The sequence below is a fragment of the Haliaeetus albicilla genome, chromosome 12 (assembly GCF_947461875.1).
Source record: "Haliaeetus albicilla chromosome 12, bHalAlb1.1, whole genome shotgun sequence".
NCBI classification, from domain to species: Eukaryota; Metazoa; Chordata; class Aves; order Accipitriformes; family Accipitridae; genus Haliaeetus; species Haliaeetus albicilla.
This window is the reverse complement of record NC_091494.1, coordinates 39,061,912-39,080,021: the sequence shown is the minus strand read 5'-3', so window position 1 is coordinate 39,080,021 and position 18,110 is coordinate 39,061,912. Positions and strand designations below refer to the sequence as shown.

The following is an 18,110-nucleotide window of genomic DNA, read 5'->3' as shown; positions in this document are numbered from 1 at the left end:
TGTAAATATTATACAGTAATGATTTACGGCTCTCTAGTTTGAAAAAACCCCTTGGTTTTGTGAGCCATGGATTTTCCAAACTGTGCTTGTTTCTCTCTTAACATGGAGTCAGTGCAACTCAAAAATAACAACCTCTGGGATTAAACTGGAATTTAGAACATTGGTCCCTCCTGCTGCCTGTGGGACTGGTTTCAGTGCACTGTTACGCCGTGTGTGTGGGCCACACATGCAGGCTGCACCTGACATGGGAAAACCCCAGCCTTAGCCAAATGTCTTTTCTTCTAATGTGTTCTTTATCACAGCGTGAGGTGTTTGGCCATTTAACTGATGGGCATGAAAACCTACGTGAGACAGCAGAAGGACGTCTTCAATCACTATGTTAACTAACATTTATGTGTTTTATTTGAGTTGCAGATCTCCTTGGTCACTCAAAAAAATAGTCTGTTTGGGTTTAGGGTTTTTGGGGGGGGACTGCAAACTTGTCTTGCACATCTGAAATTACGGACAGCTCTGTCCTGGAGTGTAAATTCATGTGTTTGTAACTCTGTCCTTGTTTTGGTTGCTGGTGTTCTTGTGAATATTGAAATAAGTTTTGGTTTTACAGAGAGAATCAAGTCTGAAAACTTAGCTGAGGGTTTATGGTGTAGAGCACTGCTCAGAGTTCAGTCAAGTCAGAGGACAGTTGGAGTGGACCTCCCGTAGTTTTCAGTTTTTCCTATTGCAGTACAAATGGGCATATGAATGAAAAGTCGCTGGAAGTGGGTTACAGTGTTCATAAGAAATAGCTAACAAAGACATGTTGGAATTGAGTTTAAGATTAAAAGATCTGTAGATTTGATTTCACTTTCTAAAGAAGAATTTATTTTTTGTCAGCTCTCTTTCATATATTAACTTCATTATTAGTTACACTGAAAAACTCCCCCCAGTAGTTTACTGAATTTTACAGAGTTTCTTCATGGCATGGTTTTATTATGCATAGTGAGTTTTGGCCTCTAGCCTGGCAGTGTAATTAGAGGATAGCTGTCAAAACCAGGGTAATAAATCATAGGCTATCTGTGATGAATACACCAAGTGCTTGCAGTATGCGCTGATGTCTAAAAATATTTTGCTTTGCATCCTTACTGGTTTACCGGTTGTGGTTCCAGTAGCATAAGTTATGTTATAGGCCTTTTCTTATTGTGAGGAAAGTGTCTGGTGATGTTAATGCTGAAGTTGTTTTTTAATAGTTTTTTAGTAAAATGCAAATGTACAGCCTGATGTATATTAAGCTAATTATGGAGTGAGGAATATAGATTTTTTTTTTTAATTTTTATTTTGCTTGAGTGATTATATATCTTGTCAACTTTTTTATTTGGTAAGCCAGGTGTTACCAAAGAAATTATGAGGATGTAAATTATAGTTTGCAAACCATCCATCCTTTATCATCCATCAGACCTTACAAATTAAGTTTGGTGCATATGTATTCGTACTTAAGACTCAGAAAAGAGAAAATTATTACCTGGTAACACACGGCACTGTGATTTGTTTACTACTGAGCACTCAATTATTTCTATGAAATCAGTAACACTTCTCAGAGGCAGCAACATATCATCAGCCATCCAGTGTCACTATGAAGTGTTTTCCTGTTCTTTATTCATACTTGAAGAACTTCTTGTGGTACCACCTCCACAGCAAAACATATTTCTAGGTTACAGAACGATAACCTCAAGGACCTGAGTGGCCTGGTTTTCTTTCTATTTGCTGTTTCCACTGACTTCAGTGGGATTTGTGCATGCTTGGCGACCTGCATTTCAAAAGTACTGTTTTTAAGCAGATAAATTAAGGGAAGAAATTTTTCCTGCGTGGATCTGTTTTCTTCTAATACAATGAAACAAAATAGGGCATTGCTCTGCTAACCCTTAAAAAAATTTGAAATCTTGCGGTGAAGATAATATCATCTTTGACACTGAACTGTACCATAGTCATATACAAACACATTAGAACTTGTTCTACAGCTTTCACTGACCTTCATTTGACTCCATGGGTCCTTCAGAATTGTTTTGAGTTGTTTTGTTACTTTGGTTTCTAAAACGTTTTTATGTAAAGATGTGGTAGATCTAGACTGAGGGGAAGATTCTTACGTGAGGGTTAACTAGTATTTATAAAGTGCGTTTCTATTTCTATTTATAAAATGCTATTTCTATTAGATAGTATATTTCTATTCTAGCTTAAACCCACTATTTTCTATTTAGTCCCAAATTTTAGACTGTTACGGATTATTAGCAGTCAGCACTTTAGAGCATTTGTCAAAGTTGAACTCAATGAGAGCTTGAAAATTTCTGTTTTGAAGTAGATTATTAAAAAATTAATTCTAAAGCACTCCCCAAGTAATTTGAAAATATTGTAAATCCTTCACTTAACATCACTGTTGATGCAGAAGATTATTATGAGTACAGACTGTCAAGGCAGTAGAAGCTCTCACTGAATTTCAAAGAGGGTAGTTGTTAAAATAGATGTTATTGCAGTTTCAGATAAAATAAAAAAAGACCCAAACCAGGTTTTCCTTCCGTCTCATTTTCTCTGTTCACTAAATTCTTTCTGCTTAGCTGTTTCATGTCTTGACATATTTTTCTTATATTAAATTGTTGTATCTCCTCAGAATTAAAATTGCAGTATGAAATAAAAATCTATTTTGAGAATTTGCATTGCATCACAACAGTTTAGACCCCACCCCTGCAGGGAGGACAATATCTGTGTATACCAGTATTTATGAAGAGGCTATCTCAGGACTGACATTATTATGGTTTTTGTGGCTCTTACATACTTCACACAAAAATAAAAACAAGTTTGGCTTGTACATGCAGATTTTTATGATTTTCATAGCTTTTCATAGCAGTGCTAATTCCAGGCTTTAATTAATCCATTAATCAGTTAATTATAAAGCTTTGTGTTCAAAATAAAGTCTATTGAGTATTTGCAACCTTGATACTGCAGTCTCTAGCCACTGATAAAATTCACTAATAAAAAACAATTTCTCTTTTCTGAGTTTGGGTGAAACACAGGTAATTTACTTAAATAATTTAAATTCATTTTTATGTCTATTGTTTTATGTAATTTAAAAGAATAAAACCTTGTTTCCATATTATTATACGAACTCCCTAGCCTTTTTTCCAAGTGACAACTGTAGATCTTGGTCAAAGTAAATTAGCAATATTACATTGCAAAGTCTATGGACTCATCTCTTTTGTTGTTGTTTTTTTTTTTAAGTTTAGGTCATAAGCTTCAGCAGTGTCAGTGTATTACTCAGCTGGTTAATCTCAACTGCATGGTATCATATGCTTTGAAAAGTATGAGTGAATGGAAGATTTTTTAATATATGGTATATTATGTATTTTATCTGTGTGCAAATACAACTTTAGAAGTAAAGGAAGAACTAATGAAATTTGCCCTATATTCAGTCTTGCACCCAAAGATGATGGTATCTTTGACCCACACGGTTGCAATGACCACATCAATGCAACTTTGATGGCTGAATATAAGCCCTTCAAAAGCAGTAAAACTTAAACACAGATTTATGGGGGAGGTGAAGGAAATAATTAGGAGAAAAGTGGTATTGAGACAAAGCCAGTTAGACTGGAGGGCATGAGCTTAGTAGGAGCAGCAATGCTGCCCAACTGTATTTTGAATGGAAAAGATGCACGCATGTAGTAGAATCTTTTTGTCAGTGAAATCTGTGTGCCTCTGTGCTGATTTCACTCCCAGTGAAACTCCTTGGGCAGTGAGCAGAACTGGGTCCAGAGCCCTCTGAAGAGAAGCTGATTTCTCTGGCTCGATAGACCTAACAGCCTCTTTCAGAGTACTGTTCCCTTCTGTTCCCTTGATGCTTGCGAATGCGATCAGCACTTGTCCTCTCAGGAAGAGTTCACATCTCCCTGTTAATCACAAAGTGGTGGTAGGCACCATAAGAGTGGTTGGTGGCAGTGGCACATTTTCCCCCAAACCAAGCATACTACTCTGAAAAGCTTAAAAAAAGTTACTGTAATTTCAAGATCTTAGTCGTATCTGAGAAGTTTCTAGGTCATTCTGCCTGTGGACAACATTCAGGTGTTCATCTGGTTTTCACCAGAAGCTGGTGTGGGTAGCTTCTTCAGCTTTGGTTTTCTTTCTTTATCATTCGGCTTGCAAGTGATCAGGTGGGTAGATGTGTGGAAAAGTTTTCATACTCCTGTGACTGCAGAATGTGCAGAGGAACTCTTTGCACATTAGTACTTTCTATTTGGTCCCAAGTCCTAGCAACCTTCTAAAACGTTAGTAGTCTGGAAGACGATATTGGTTACTGATGTTTTGATGAGAGTTTCAGGGCTCACATTTGATTCCATAATTTCTGTAGCCTTGATGCCACAAATAGATATTCAAATGTTAAATATGAAAATGTTAAATCTACAGATCTACAACCAGTAGTGTACCATACACTATATATGGCTGATATTTGATACTCAACCATAATCATGGTGGTTATTTTACAGGCACTTTTTTTGTGAAGATGATACACGCTTTATTCACTTCTCAATAAGAAGACAGGAAGAGAACATGCTTTGTGGAGAATATACTGATTCTGTAAGATAAGAGGATAAAAGATAAGAAAAACTTGTGCACAGAGTAAAAAGTAGCCTAGAAAAACAATCTTAGTCTGTATACATGGAAGATGTCCTGGATTTGCTATATGTTGTATTTTATTTGCAACTAAACTTCAACACTAGTCATTACATTCTGGGTGTCAAATTCCCACCTGCAATTTAAAGGAACTTCAATAATTTTCACTTCCTGCCTTTAACAGTTGTATGTTCTTGCTCAACTTACTGTGTTTCACTCTAGGTGAAGTTTCACTGTATTTGTTAACTAAAATGATCAGTTTGGGTAGTGGATGTTTTTGGTGTATCTTTTTTGATAGAAGAGCAAAAAGAGTCATTCTAGTCTTTTAAATTAAATATTTTTGTTCATGGAGCAGTTTTAGGGTAGATAGGTCTTCATGAAGAAACAGGTATTTCTTGTGTTCCCTGTGGTGTATAGTGTACAGGATTTATACCGTATAACATGTTGTATTGAAATACTGTCTAAAAATGTTTTCTGCCTTACCTATGTGTCTGTTGGAAGAATTAAATTCTCTGGAATAGGGATTTTTTGAGAGTACAGCTGCAGTGAAAAATACACATTTGTTTGGTATGAGAAAGCTGAAATGTGCTTGTCAAAGGTCTGCGTAGAAAACAGTTTGTAAGAAGTTGTTCAAATTTTGCAGTTCATTGTGATTTCTTCTTTGAACTCGCACAGATATGTAGTATGCACTTTAAATGGCTACCTGCTGTCTGATGTTGGGCAACATCTGGCAGTTGAGAATGATGGTTAATTAAATGCAGTTAACTTGACAGGCACAGTTTGTTTGGGCAATTAGTTGAAATTCAGAGCTGGAATATTCATTCAGTGTCTTTGGTTCATATTTTTTGTTTTGTTTTGTTTCTATTTTGTAAGCCCAGAGCCCTGCAGACAGCTTTATGCAACTGAGGCTTTCCAGTTATTTCATTTATTACAAAGCTATCTAAAACAAAAGCCTGGAAATATACAAATTGTGTGTGTGTACATTAAGAATATATTGGCTTAAAAGTAAACTGGCTTTCAACATTTTTGTATGTAGGAGGAAGAAACTCCTCACCTATCCTGAATCACTGTTACCCAGAATGTTTGGGGCGGAGGGTTGGTAAAATGCATTGAGATCTTCAAGTGAAAATTAATATGGGTGCAAAATGTTGCTGCACAAAGGTTAATTTGGAATAAATTTTGACCACTGTCCATTGCTTCTTCTTTTCATCACAACATTGTTTCTAGTAAATTTTGACGTTTTTGCCCTTTCTTAGTAGCTTGAAACCAGAATGATTAGTAATGACTGCATGAACATCTCTGAGCTAGTATGTGGCTATGCGTATACGTATGTTTTTGAGGATGACTACTGTCAGTTAGGTTTCAAGATCTAGCCCCTATACGAAATGAGTATCAGAAGTCACCCAAAGAAGTAACTCTATGGGGAAAATGTTCTGTGATATGGAGGATTTCCTAATGGTTGTTCCTACTGCTGGTACCCTATTGAATTGAGATGTCTTTTTGTGCTTAAATAGCTTATACGTGGTGAGATCAGTTCAGTCTGCAAGTCTTCTAGCTTTTCCGAGCTCAAAAGCAGTTTGGCCTGCAAAGGGAAAGAAACTTGTTCAAAAGCAGCTTTTTTCAGCCTCCTGGTATTCCTTGAACTGGTGTCTTTTTGGGGCCACATCACAGCCCACTCACAAAATATTCATAAATCCACATTTGCACCACTGTCATTCATTGCCTCACACCAGTGATAAGAGTGAGGGAATTTGTCAGTCTGATGCAAGACAACATTGCTGAGTTAGTGCCCCACTTGCTCGTTAGTGTCCCAGGTTAGGAAGATTAGTTACTATAATTCTTAGATTGTTACAGTGTTGTACAGGGAGCAGTTCTTTGTTTGCAAAGAAGCGTATCTTTTCCGTAAAAGCAGTTATAAAGATACCTAGAATGCAACCCCAAGCTTCCCTTCTTGTTTTTGTTCAAGTATAGTTTTCTGCAGGCAGCTAGGCAATGAAGGCTTTAAAAAGTAAATCTTCTCAGGGAGACAAATTGAGCCTCACAATTAGACGGCTTTCAGCTCCAGATGGATGTGATAATGGATTGGGGCTCCAAATGGATGTGATAATGGATTGTGGTTGTGTCCCCTTCTGGTTGCAGAATCAGTGGATCTGGCTTGTTAAATGCTTATTTAAGGAAGATGGGAAGACTGGACTAGATGATTATAAGTCAACTACACCATCCTAAGTTGTTTTGGGAGTTCATGTACAAAAAGACCTAAAGGACAAAATTTTCATTAATTGCTTTGATACAGTGGCTACAATAGTTTGGTTTAACAAAAGTAATAATACAAAAGAATGAGAACTTATAAGTCTACAATACAGCTTCTCTTTGCTCTTACATAGAAATCAGGTCATTAGGCTAGAAAGATACTCTTAAGTTCAGTTCTGATTAGTAACATCTCGAGCTGCATATTTTATAGGCCAGCATGAGAGGAACTGTTATTCAGTGTCCCTGTTTGAACTAACATTGCAAAGTTTGATTCCAGATGCAGCTGTAAATATTTTATTTAAGTGCAGATGTCTCTGCAGCCTGCATAACTTAACTATGTTAGAAAATGAAAATTGTATTTATGTGTTAAGATAGATCTCCTTTTTTTCTGGTCTTCCAGCAGTTATTTCTGATCTGTGGTTTGTGTATTGTTGATTTGTACTTTCATTTTTTCTGCACTGTGTATTTTACAGTTGTCTGCTTCAGCTATTTTCATTATGACTGGAAAGAAGCATGTATAATACTTGTAGGTGCGACCTGAAAGTTGGCTAGTTATTACTTTATTACATTATCCTTTTAGTTTTATGCTTTACTTGAAAGTCTAACGCTTTAGTTGTGTTGCATTAAAAATGTATAGTTTTCCAAAGAAAGTTACTCCTATATATATGCATTTTAATTTGGCGATTGTGTATTTTGCTTTGCAGTAGTTCTAACATGACTGATAATTGGTTTTTACAATTTAAGTCATTGAAGACACTATTAATTATTAAAATGCATACACTTTCATTCATGAACTATGGTAGGTTAAGAATTATATTTAACTGTGAAACTTCCTAAACGTGGCAGGTGGCACGCAGATGAGCAATGCAGATACAGTCTACAAATGACAAGTTACTTGAGCGAAAACTTGAGACTTGGTAAATGGAAATGGGTCGGTCTTGGTGCGTATGGGATCATCTTTAGGCAGGAATAGAAGAGTAGACATTAAATTAACACGCTTTTTTTGCTTTGTGCCATGAATCACCTTGGACTTAGTCTCCCTGTTCCCACGATAACTACATAGTTCTAAGTCCTCAATGTTTGTATGATGCCCTTTTAATAAAATTACATGCTCTGCAATAGCCAGACTCAAAAGCTGCTTGTGCTATAGGAATGACAGCAGGCATCTAACAGCTCTACACACATACGCGTAAATACGGAGTGGCATGTCCCCAGTGTCAGAATGATTAGAATGCCAAATTGAGGTTTGAATCCTCCAGCTAACTGCTTTCTAGGAGATGTCTGTGAATCTGTTAATACATATGGACTTTCTTAAACAGCGTTATTTATTATCTACTGCGGAAATACAGTATTGGAAGACATGAGGTATAAAACCATAATGAAGAGGCTTAATAATATGGATCTCCTCCAGCCTTTAAGCTGCATCTATCCTAAATGTTTTGCCCTTGCTCTGAGACAGCCTACATGCTTGCAGCTCCATCCTGTCTCTCAGCTGCAGTAAGCCCAGTAGAATATTGATCACCTTTCAGTTTTATTTATCTATATTCTACCCAGCCAATGTCTTTTAATCTCTCGGGGACTAAACCTCAGCAAAAGTATGTTCAATTTACTTGGTAGTAGCATGGTTTTGACATTAACACTTAGGTTCTCTGAGCTGCTTTGAAGTTTCTTACTCTAGCTAACTTATCACATAGTCTTTGTATCAGTTTTCGTAGATCAGCCCTATCTCCGGTTTCTCCGAACTCTAGTACAAGACGACTTTGATATAAAATTGAAAATGGAGGTTGAGTTAAAGCATCCCAGTTTGTCTCTAGGGGAACTTAGCACAGTAAGCAGTTCCATAATGTTGACAGGAAAAAAAAAAAAAGTCACTGAATTCAAAGGGACAAGAAAGTTGTCCAGTCTGTGCAATTAAAAAGAAGTGATGTTCTAGAAAATGTACTCTATGACAGTTACGAGTAAACTCTGTAGTAAATAATTACATTCCATGTATGGGTTTTTCTTTTCCAGAATACCAGCTCAGTAACTGTTCCAGAAACACTGCTGTTTGTTTCAACCCTTGATGGAAGTTTGCATGCTGTCAGCAAGAGGACGGGAGCAATCAAGTGGACTTTAAAAGAAGGTGAGCAGGAGGTGTCCTGATGCTCTCTACTCAGTAACAGTAATAACAGTCATATCAATTGATAATTCAGACTGTTGTAGGGCCTGGTAAATACTTTCTTTTCCTTCTTAATTTTGCTGTTGCTCCAGAATTAAGCTACAATGTTTCTGGACTCCTGTTCATATTTTCACTTGCAGATCTTTTCCAGGTTTATGGGGGTTTTTTTGACAGAACTTGTTTAACTTGATAATTTGTTTAACTGTAGTGATATAATTGGTAGGTACCATGTTTTATGGGAATGAGCGCAATATAAGCAGACATAGAACAGAATGGAAGGCAAATGAGAGTGTCAGCTGGTGGAACTGGTGGCAAAGCGCTTGCATGATTCTGTCTCTGGAATACCCTACATTCACTGGTGCAGTGGGTATCGAGCAAACCTCGGGTCTTTTTTTCTGTAATAGATGTTTAGGAACAGCACGTTTTTTTACATAAAAGAACTGCATTTGTGTAAAGAAATTTAACATTGCTCAGTGACTGGAAGTGATTTTGCAATTTTAATTACTGAGCAAATATAGGTCATTCTGCTTTCATGAAAAATTCAGTATTTAATACAGATTTGTTTTAGTGGAACTCCGATTACGTATGGTAGAAGTGATAGTAGCACTCTCTGTTCACTTCTGGGAATAAATTAGAAAGCAGGTCAAATGGAAAGGAGTCACAGTGATTGCATCATTCTGTCCTCTATTTTTAAACCTGATGTCAGTTTAGTAGGTGAGCTGAAATGGTAGGAAATGGATTGTGTGTATCTGATGTCTGCAGTACAAACCAGTTGTTCTTATTTGTGAAGCCATTCATATTTGAATGCAAATCTACCAGACAAAAAGTTAACTTCATAAATGAGCAAAGAATGCTTTTGTAGCTCCTCTTGGAGTAAAAAGGGGTGAGCAAGTATTTTCTTGAAGGATCTTGGTTAATAGGTGTGATTACATTTTCTTCCCTGTCTCCTCTTTAAATTTAGACCCCTCTTTTCCCTGAACAGGCGTGAATAAAAAAAAGTTATCAGCCTCCTCCTTTATTGTTGCTATAGGCTACTGCAGTATTAACAGAAGCTTATTGGTTTTTGCTTGTCGTTCAGCTGACATGAACATACACTACATAGTCGTGTCCTAGAAGGGTATCATAACTGGCATTCGTTTGCAGCCAGACTTAGTAAGTGGCAAGAGGTTTTTTGAGGAAGAAGTGAACACACTTTGGTAACGAAAAGGGTCTTTGTCACAGTGTATTGCTCAAGCAACTTGCCTTGTTTAAAAAAAAAAAAAAAATTGTTGCAAAACTGTTGTTGGTACGGTAGAACTGCCAGACTGGATAATCTAGTTTTATAGGACTTTTTTTTTCTCTCTGTTGCTAACTGTGTATTATTCTGCATCTTATGTACATGAGGTATGTTCACTTGCTTTTTGTAAAGCACTTATTGCCCATTAGTTTAATTCTGTGTAATAGAACAATACACAAGAGACAATGAAAAAAAATAATGAATGGTAGTTATTGTTACAAGATGCTTCGTGAGTTAACTTAGTTAAGTGTACATGGAACAAGGGCCTGTACATATAAATTGGCAAATTAATTTGTAATTGGAGAGGTTTTATTTATTTTTGCAAAACTGTATTTGTTGGTGGCCACCCTGTGGGTGGGAAGCCCAACAAAGATGTGACAATGTTGGAAACTAATAGCTCAGGAAAGTCCTTGCCATCTTGCTGTGCTAAATCTCTGGAGAGATTTAATAGTGCAGAATTCAGTATTAATATTAGTGTATAAACACAGTTGTTGGGTGCACTCTCTCTGTCAACAATATGCTTGTATTGTTATAGAGAATTACCCAGTGGGAAGTTGCATGCATTGCAAGCAGTGCTCTTGCAGGTGCTGTTTTACCCTGATTATCAGACAGTGAACCATGTGTTGTAGTTCATGTACTTTGACAAGTTGTGGAGGTCACCTGAAGTGCTGCAGCGGTGTTCATCAGGAAGAGAATGTTTTTTTACTGCACTTAAGCAGCAAGGTATTTAACAAAGGGCAATTCATGTACATTTTAGTTTTGCTGGGGAAAAAAACAAGGCAGTGTTCATTATCAGGCAATACTTAAACAAACATGAAAATCTTGCCATGTGTGGTTTGTTTCAATTTAGCACGGAAGCTTATCTTGGGTATGCAGAGTAAATGAGCCAGTGGTTATCACCACAATAATGTTTGGGTTTCTTGCCTTCATGTAGTGCTGGCAAGAAAGGCAGTCTGAATACTTGTGCTCCCCATAAAGCAGGCCAAAAAGTGGGTCTGTTAGTCATAGGACTCTCCAGTAGTTCAGAAATAAAACTGCGTTCCCTGCAGTTACATGCAGTGAAATTGTGGACTGACTTGTTGAGGGTGCTTAATACCTTCATTTCCTGTTGGCTTCTATGGGTCCTACTGTCGGGCAGCTCAGGATTTTTCAGTGGCCAGGTGACTGATGCTGCTCATTCCCTGGGCCTTGGAAAGCTGGAATATGGTTGGAAAGTTTATAGAAAGAACCCACACTCCTCTTGCCCCCAAATTTCTGAGAGGCACCTTTGCTCCTGCTGCAGCCCCACCAACACACGTTGTATTGAAATGGTATTGAAAGGGTGTGGCACACATTTAAGATCAGAGACTAAATAAGGCTCTTAGTGCTGTCTCTGATCAGTAAAGGGAGCTGTCAGTTCTAAGTGACAGTGTGATAGGCTGTCTTGTTTTCTGCGCTTGCCACTAGCAAGATACTTAATCAGCATCCTCAGTAAGATTGCTTGGGATGAAATATCTTCCCCAAAACTGCTGGAAATGAAACTTGTCATTGCCTATAGATCTCTTTGAAAGGTACAGGGGCGCAGCACTTCAGGTTTGCTTTTAGGTAAGAAAGTAGACTGTGATAGAGTTGGTGATGAGAATACCTATTGGCAAGGCAGAAATCTGGAGAATGCTTTTCTCCTTAATGTCAGATTTTATATTCACAATCTGATTTCAGTGTGAGCTTTAAGAATGTGATTTTAAGAATGTGACTGTCCTGTTCCCTCACATCTTTGTAAAAATCATCCTGTATGTCTTTGTTAACTGAAGAGCTTAGGTTAATGAGCAGAATATTGAACTTCGAGATGTTAAGAATGTAGTGTTTCAAACTGTACTCTTGGACAGAGTATTTCTCTGTTCCGATAGTCACTTCTGTGTGTCCTTCTGTACTGCTCAAAGTGATCTCTTTTTCATTCACCAGCGCCTTAAAAGCTTTTATCCTAAGAACTAATTCAAAATAATTTGCCAGAAGAACACATAATATATACAGATTTGGGTCTAGATTTAGAGCCAGCAGAAATTTTGTTACAATCTTCAGTTCTCTGTAGCAATCAAAAAAATGATGGCCCACAATCAATTTAAAAGGTTTTGATTTCTGATACCTTACTCATAACCTATGGACTTCAGTGATCTAGTCATGGTAAGACAAAGATAAAAGGACTGTATCTATTAATGGTATGCAATATGTAGATTTTTAAAGGGCAAATCTGAAATCTGTAGGTCCTGCTCTAATAACAGTTGTTATTCTCAGGCAAGAAGAAATAACTTTGTGCATAGCTGTAAATTAATAACGATTATCAAACCAAAACAATTGTAGAACAGTACTCTTCAGCAAATTCCAGAGGATAGTTTGTTAGAATCTCTAACCACATTTACTGCAATTGCGACAGCAGGCGAGGATGACATGATTTTAAATTGGCCCGTTAGCCCAAATCTTATGGTGGTGCCTCTGGTCAGGAAACCGTTTTTTCCAGCTCATTCCAGTGGGGCAGTGACTTACTTGTTTGCTGTTTCGGAATCTCCCACTTCTTCTTTTCAGTCATTGGTTTTGTCTGTTCTACATAAGGGGACATTACAGTGATGAAAATATGCAACTCTTGTGCATTAAATCTTGTGCATTAAAAAAGGCTTGGTTTTTGGTCAAAGGGCAAATTTTATCTTATCATGTTTGTGAATGGCCTGGTTTCAGCTGGGATAGAGTTAATTGTCTTCCTAGTAGCTGGTATAGTGTTATGTTTTGGATTCAGTGTGAGAATAATGTTGATAACAAGCTGATGTTTTCAGTTGTTGCTACGTAGTGTTTATACTAAGTCAAGGATTTTTCAGCTCCTTGCGCCCAGCCAGCAAGAAGGCTGGAGGGACACAAGAAGTTGGGAGGGGACACGGCCGGGACAGCTGACCTCAACTGGCCAAAGGGATATTCCATACCATGTGACGTCAAGTCCAGTGTATAAACTGGAGGGAGTGGGGCTGGGAGGGATTGCTGCTCAGGACCTAACCGGGCATCGGTCTGCGAGTGGTGAGCAATTGCATTGTGCATCACATGTATTTTCCAATCCTTTTATTATTATTGTTGTCATTTTATTATTGTTATTATTAGTAGTAGTAGTTTCTTCCTTTCTGTTCTATTAAACTGTTCTTATCTCAACTCACAAGTTTTACTTTTTTTTTTTTTTTCCCAATTCTGTCCCCTATCCCACTGGGTGGCAGGGAGTGAGTGAGCGGCTCCGTGGTGCTTAGTTGCTGGCTGGGGTTAAACCACAACAGTGAAATATGGAGAAAAGTCAAATGCATTATATTTAGCATTACGGTTGTAGTTTCAAAAGTTGTATATATGGCTTTTTTCCATATATGTATGCAAAATGTGGGTTAGGATTATTTCAGAATAATCTGAAACGTGTCGTATACTTCTGCCCGCTCACAAGCAAATGATACAGGCACAAATATTTTCTTGCCATGATGCAACCAAAACTGTATTGGGACATCTGCCTGCTGCCAGGTCAAAATGTTAATTTCAGTGAAGCATAACTGAGCCCAATAATTTACTAAATTACTGGTTAGTCATTATGTTAACAGGTTTCTAATAACTGCTGTACTTGTGAATAAACAGAATTCTAGAATACATCTTTATAATCTAGGATCAATGTCCTTTTAATTTTTTTTTGGACACAGTTATTTTACAAATCTTTTTATTAACTTGTAAAAATGAAAGCTTTTTGGTTCTTAGAGGATAACATTTTTTAAGTCCCACAATGACAAGGAGAGGTATCAGCAGTCTTTTTAATGGCATTTCTATTCTGCTCATGCCCTTGAACTCCCTGTTCGTGCGGGCATTAATATACTTTGCTGAATTAATTTAATGAAAAGTATCAGTGGCAAGAATTTTACCAATAGTGTGTGCATGTGCTTGTTTACACACAGGTGTGTATTACCAGATCAGAAAGCTAAAGCTAGTGTGTATTGAATTGTAGGATTTTAATATAGGTATCATTAACATACTCTGCCTTAGTAGAGGCTGCAGGAAAAACAAATTGGAAACCCATGGAAATACCTGTAGAAAACTCAATCTTCCCTCCAGTAGTGGAGATACTTACAGGATGGTGTACTCCATAGTTATTTTGACATCTTTGTTTTTAGTCTAGAAAGTGGAAAGCTTTTGGACAGGATATCGTACCAAAAGCTTTATGTAGGACATTGCAAGAAGTTGGCTTTTCCTCTGCTACAGGGAATGGAAGCTTAAGGGAGAGGCAGATGTATTTTTATCACAGTTTTATCACATTTTGTCTGTAAAGTTTTTGCTCCAATACAGAATACTTACTGCTTTGTTCAGTGGTTATTATCACTAGTGTTGGTATTGGAACAGATCGGGCCTATTAGAATAACTCACCTAATTACAGGGAACTGCAGTTCAGGGAAGTTTTGAAAGCAGGATTACGTGATTACAGTCTCAGCATGTTAACACTTGAGTGCTGAGCTGTTGAAGAGAAGGCCTCAGTTCTCTGACTTTTGCAAGAACTTTTTCTGTTTGACCCGTTGTGGAGCAAAAGGTGACTTCAGTTACAAGATGACTCATTCTTTTACTAGTCTGTATTCAAGCATATGAAAACTATTGTAAGACCTGACAACAATAAATTAAATTCAAGATTCTCTTTTATCTCAGAGTTCTTATTTCAAAACAAACTTTGAAATAAAGTTGGAATATGTCCCAAACCACATGAAAGTGAATGTGAAGAGTTTATTGTCTGTCTTCAAAGTATCTTCGCAGAGCTACATCCTTAGTTCAAAATTGTGAAAGCGTTAAGAAAATGAGAAAATTTACATCACCCCAGTAGCAAAAAATGTAGAGAAATGGCTCTCCAGAGCCTGTCTTGCCAGATGGATGGTAGCAGTAGTGAAAGGAGAATTCCTTCCACTTCAGAAGATAAACTACTCCATCAGTTTGCGTTCACTCATTGTGAATAGTCTTGTGCATGGAAATTAATCAGATATTGATACTAAATGCTTTCTAACTGTTCATATACAACACTTAAATGTTGCAGGAAGCCATTGGAATCAGTGTTTTGGTTCATGTGCCAGTAAGTACTAAAAAAAATTCCTGCTGCTTTGTTATAACATCTTAATCTGTTCCATCTACCTTTTTTTTATCATTGTTAGTAAATCAAATTTCAGTTACTGAGAAAACAAGTAAAAGCAGGTTTTTTTCACTTCTGATAAAGCACTGTTGTTCTTGATATTGAAGACATGATACTAAAGAAAAGTTTAAGGCCTTTCTCATGAGCCTGATGCTTCTGCACAGCACACACTGAAGAGCTTAGAACTTGTCATAAGGCTTTCATTCATGTCTTGTGATATGCAAGAGTGCTTCAGAAAAACTCACTGCAGAAGTTGAAGAGACATTCATGGGATTTCTGGCATCGTTTATTGAAGTGTAGGATACATTTGTTGATGAAATTGTTATAAGTGACATTTTTCCAACAGCCTTCAGAAATATAAGCTTGGGGGTAAAAGCTTAATGCAAGTAAATATTGCACATATACATACATATGTTCTTTCACTATTATGGTGCTACATGGTTGATGTAATCATGCAACACTTCTCAGACCTTTGAGACAGTTGGAGCAGAGTGGAGCACTTTTTTTTTTTTAAGTAGATTGCCCAGTCTTAGAAAATTAAGTGAAATCAAGTTATTAGTCCAAAAATGCTGTACTGTATTATTATTACTATTATTCACTGTATTTTGGGGGCAGAGAGGGAGCTATAGGAAAGCACTACTAACCAGACTCTCCTGCAAATGTCATGGACAAACCAGGATCAGTTACTAGAAAATATAATCTACCTTTTGAAATTTTCTGTAATTGTTCAGGTTTTCCTGAGCATTCTTTGAAAACAAACCTGAAATATTAATATGTTTGAGGAAATTGCATTCTGTCCTGTTCTGCTGTAGAGTGTGTGTTATGTCAGTAACAGTGCAGTTAGAAGATTTGGAACTTGAGTCAGATAGTGCTAGTTTTATACTGTAATTTCATATAACAACTTCACACCTCCATTTAATTCGGAGAATAAGCAGTCCTTTTGTTAAATTTAAAACTTTCTGAAGATAATTTGGGCAAGAAACTATTTTCTTATGCTTTGCCTAGCCTGACTAGAAAGTGATTTTTAAAAATATCTGCATTAACATACTTAAACAATGTATACGCAGTCAGTTATCACTTCAAAAACAAGTTGTGCAGCTTTGTTATCACTAATGATCATTTAAGAAGGAGATGTTTGTAGATAGGACAAAGTTGCTCAAGCACTGTTGGTGAAGATTGCTGTTATCTAGCAATAGTGATTGTTACCACAGGCAACTTTATTTTTTACTTAAGTGCGACACTCTCTGTGTAATCAGTTCATCAAGAGACTTGCAAAGTTTGTTTGGCTTTTGCCTTTAGCAATGTTTGTAGCATTTGCATTAAGTCTTACTTTGGCTGAGGCAGGTGCCATTTTCTGCTGATTTATGATGCTGTTTCTTTCACAAAACTGTGAGAGTTTCCCTTTCCACGAAGCATTTATGATTATAAAAACTCTAGCCTGTGGTTTTTAATGTCTCTTAGCTGATTTCACCTAGACTTATGGATACATTGAGTATATAAACTTAATGTCTGTTTGCTTTTAGTAGTTCAACCTAGCAGTTCAACTCCAGAGTTGAACCACTTTATATAATGGTCAGCTAATGCTTTTTTCTTGCTTGCTTTTCTTTAATAATGGAGAGATGGTGCTGTAAGTCACCATGTGTTGCATTCGATATTGTAAAGCTCATGGAATGCTTGAAGCAAACACTGAGAAATAATTGGCATATAATCAACTGTAGAGTTTGGAGCAGGGGGGTCCCTCCCAACATATCCTGAAACCAGTTTCTTCACACAAGGGATAGAAATGAATTGCTTGAATTAGTTCATGGAATAAAGGTCTGACTAAGCAGTGTTGTCTGTAGAGACAGATAGACAATGATGAATCATTAACTCCTTTGTTTGAATGTTAATTATCCTTAGGGCCTTTTGATGTGTACTTGGGTTCTCAATAAATTAAATAGAGTTTATGATATAATGTTGAGCTCTACACTTACATAGCATTCCCATCTTACATCAACGAACAGTAGTAATGGTGATAATTCATAATTAAGAGAAAAATTGCTCAAGATAGGTACTCTTGGTCTCCGTCTTCTATGACTACATGTCAGTGCCTAGGACTGTTAAGAGTACCAGCTAAATTATCTCAGAATTTTTGCTGTCCTATGTATGAGGCTCTGAGTGTAAGCTAATGTGACTAGGCTGTGTCTGTGCCATCCAGTGGGTTTCCTCGTAGAGCTGGCATACAGCTCTGCAGGGTCCCTGCATTAGAGGAAATTTGTTGTGATGTGGAGGGACGCTCTGTTTGACGCTGTTCTTGCCGATGCAGGAGATGCCAGTGCAGTGGTCAGTAACCATCTGATGAGGGAAATAGGTAAAGCATGAAACTTGACCAGTCTGCTTGCTGAGCAGTGAGTTTGCTAGGCGTAGTAACCTTCAGTGCTTGAGCAGAGCAGTGCTCCCTCTCTGGTTAATTGGATTGTTCCCAGAAGCTTAAAATGCTTTTGAGTAGTTTGTTCTAGCAGCTTTGAAGATGTATCTGGAACATTTTTTAGGCTTAAAGGGGGAGGGGGGGGGAAATATATATATATGTATAGTGATGTTTTGATCAAAGCTGCTCTGATAGTGTTTACTATTGTAAAAATAAATCAATGAAAGTAAAAATA

General features: G+C 37.2%; 1 protein-coding gene across 2 annotated transcripts in view; it reads left to right on the top strand.

Annotated features, from left to right (window-relative positions):
- Positions 1 to 18,110, top strand: part of ERN1 (endoplasmic reticulum to nucleus signaling 1) — a 41,451-nt gene that overhangs the window by 4,581 nt on the left and 18,760 nt on the right. For both annotated transcript variants that reach the window (XM_069799277.1, XM_069799276.1), the window contains exon 2: positions 8,893 to 9,004. Coding sequence is in view for 1 of the 2 variants with exons in the window: in XM_069799276.1 (XP_069655377.1) it covers positions 8,893 to 9,004 (112 nt within the window). In the remaining variant the exon portion in view is untranslated. The remainder of the gene's footprint in view (positions 1 to 8,892; positions 9,005 to 18,110) is intronic.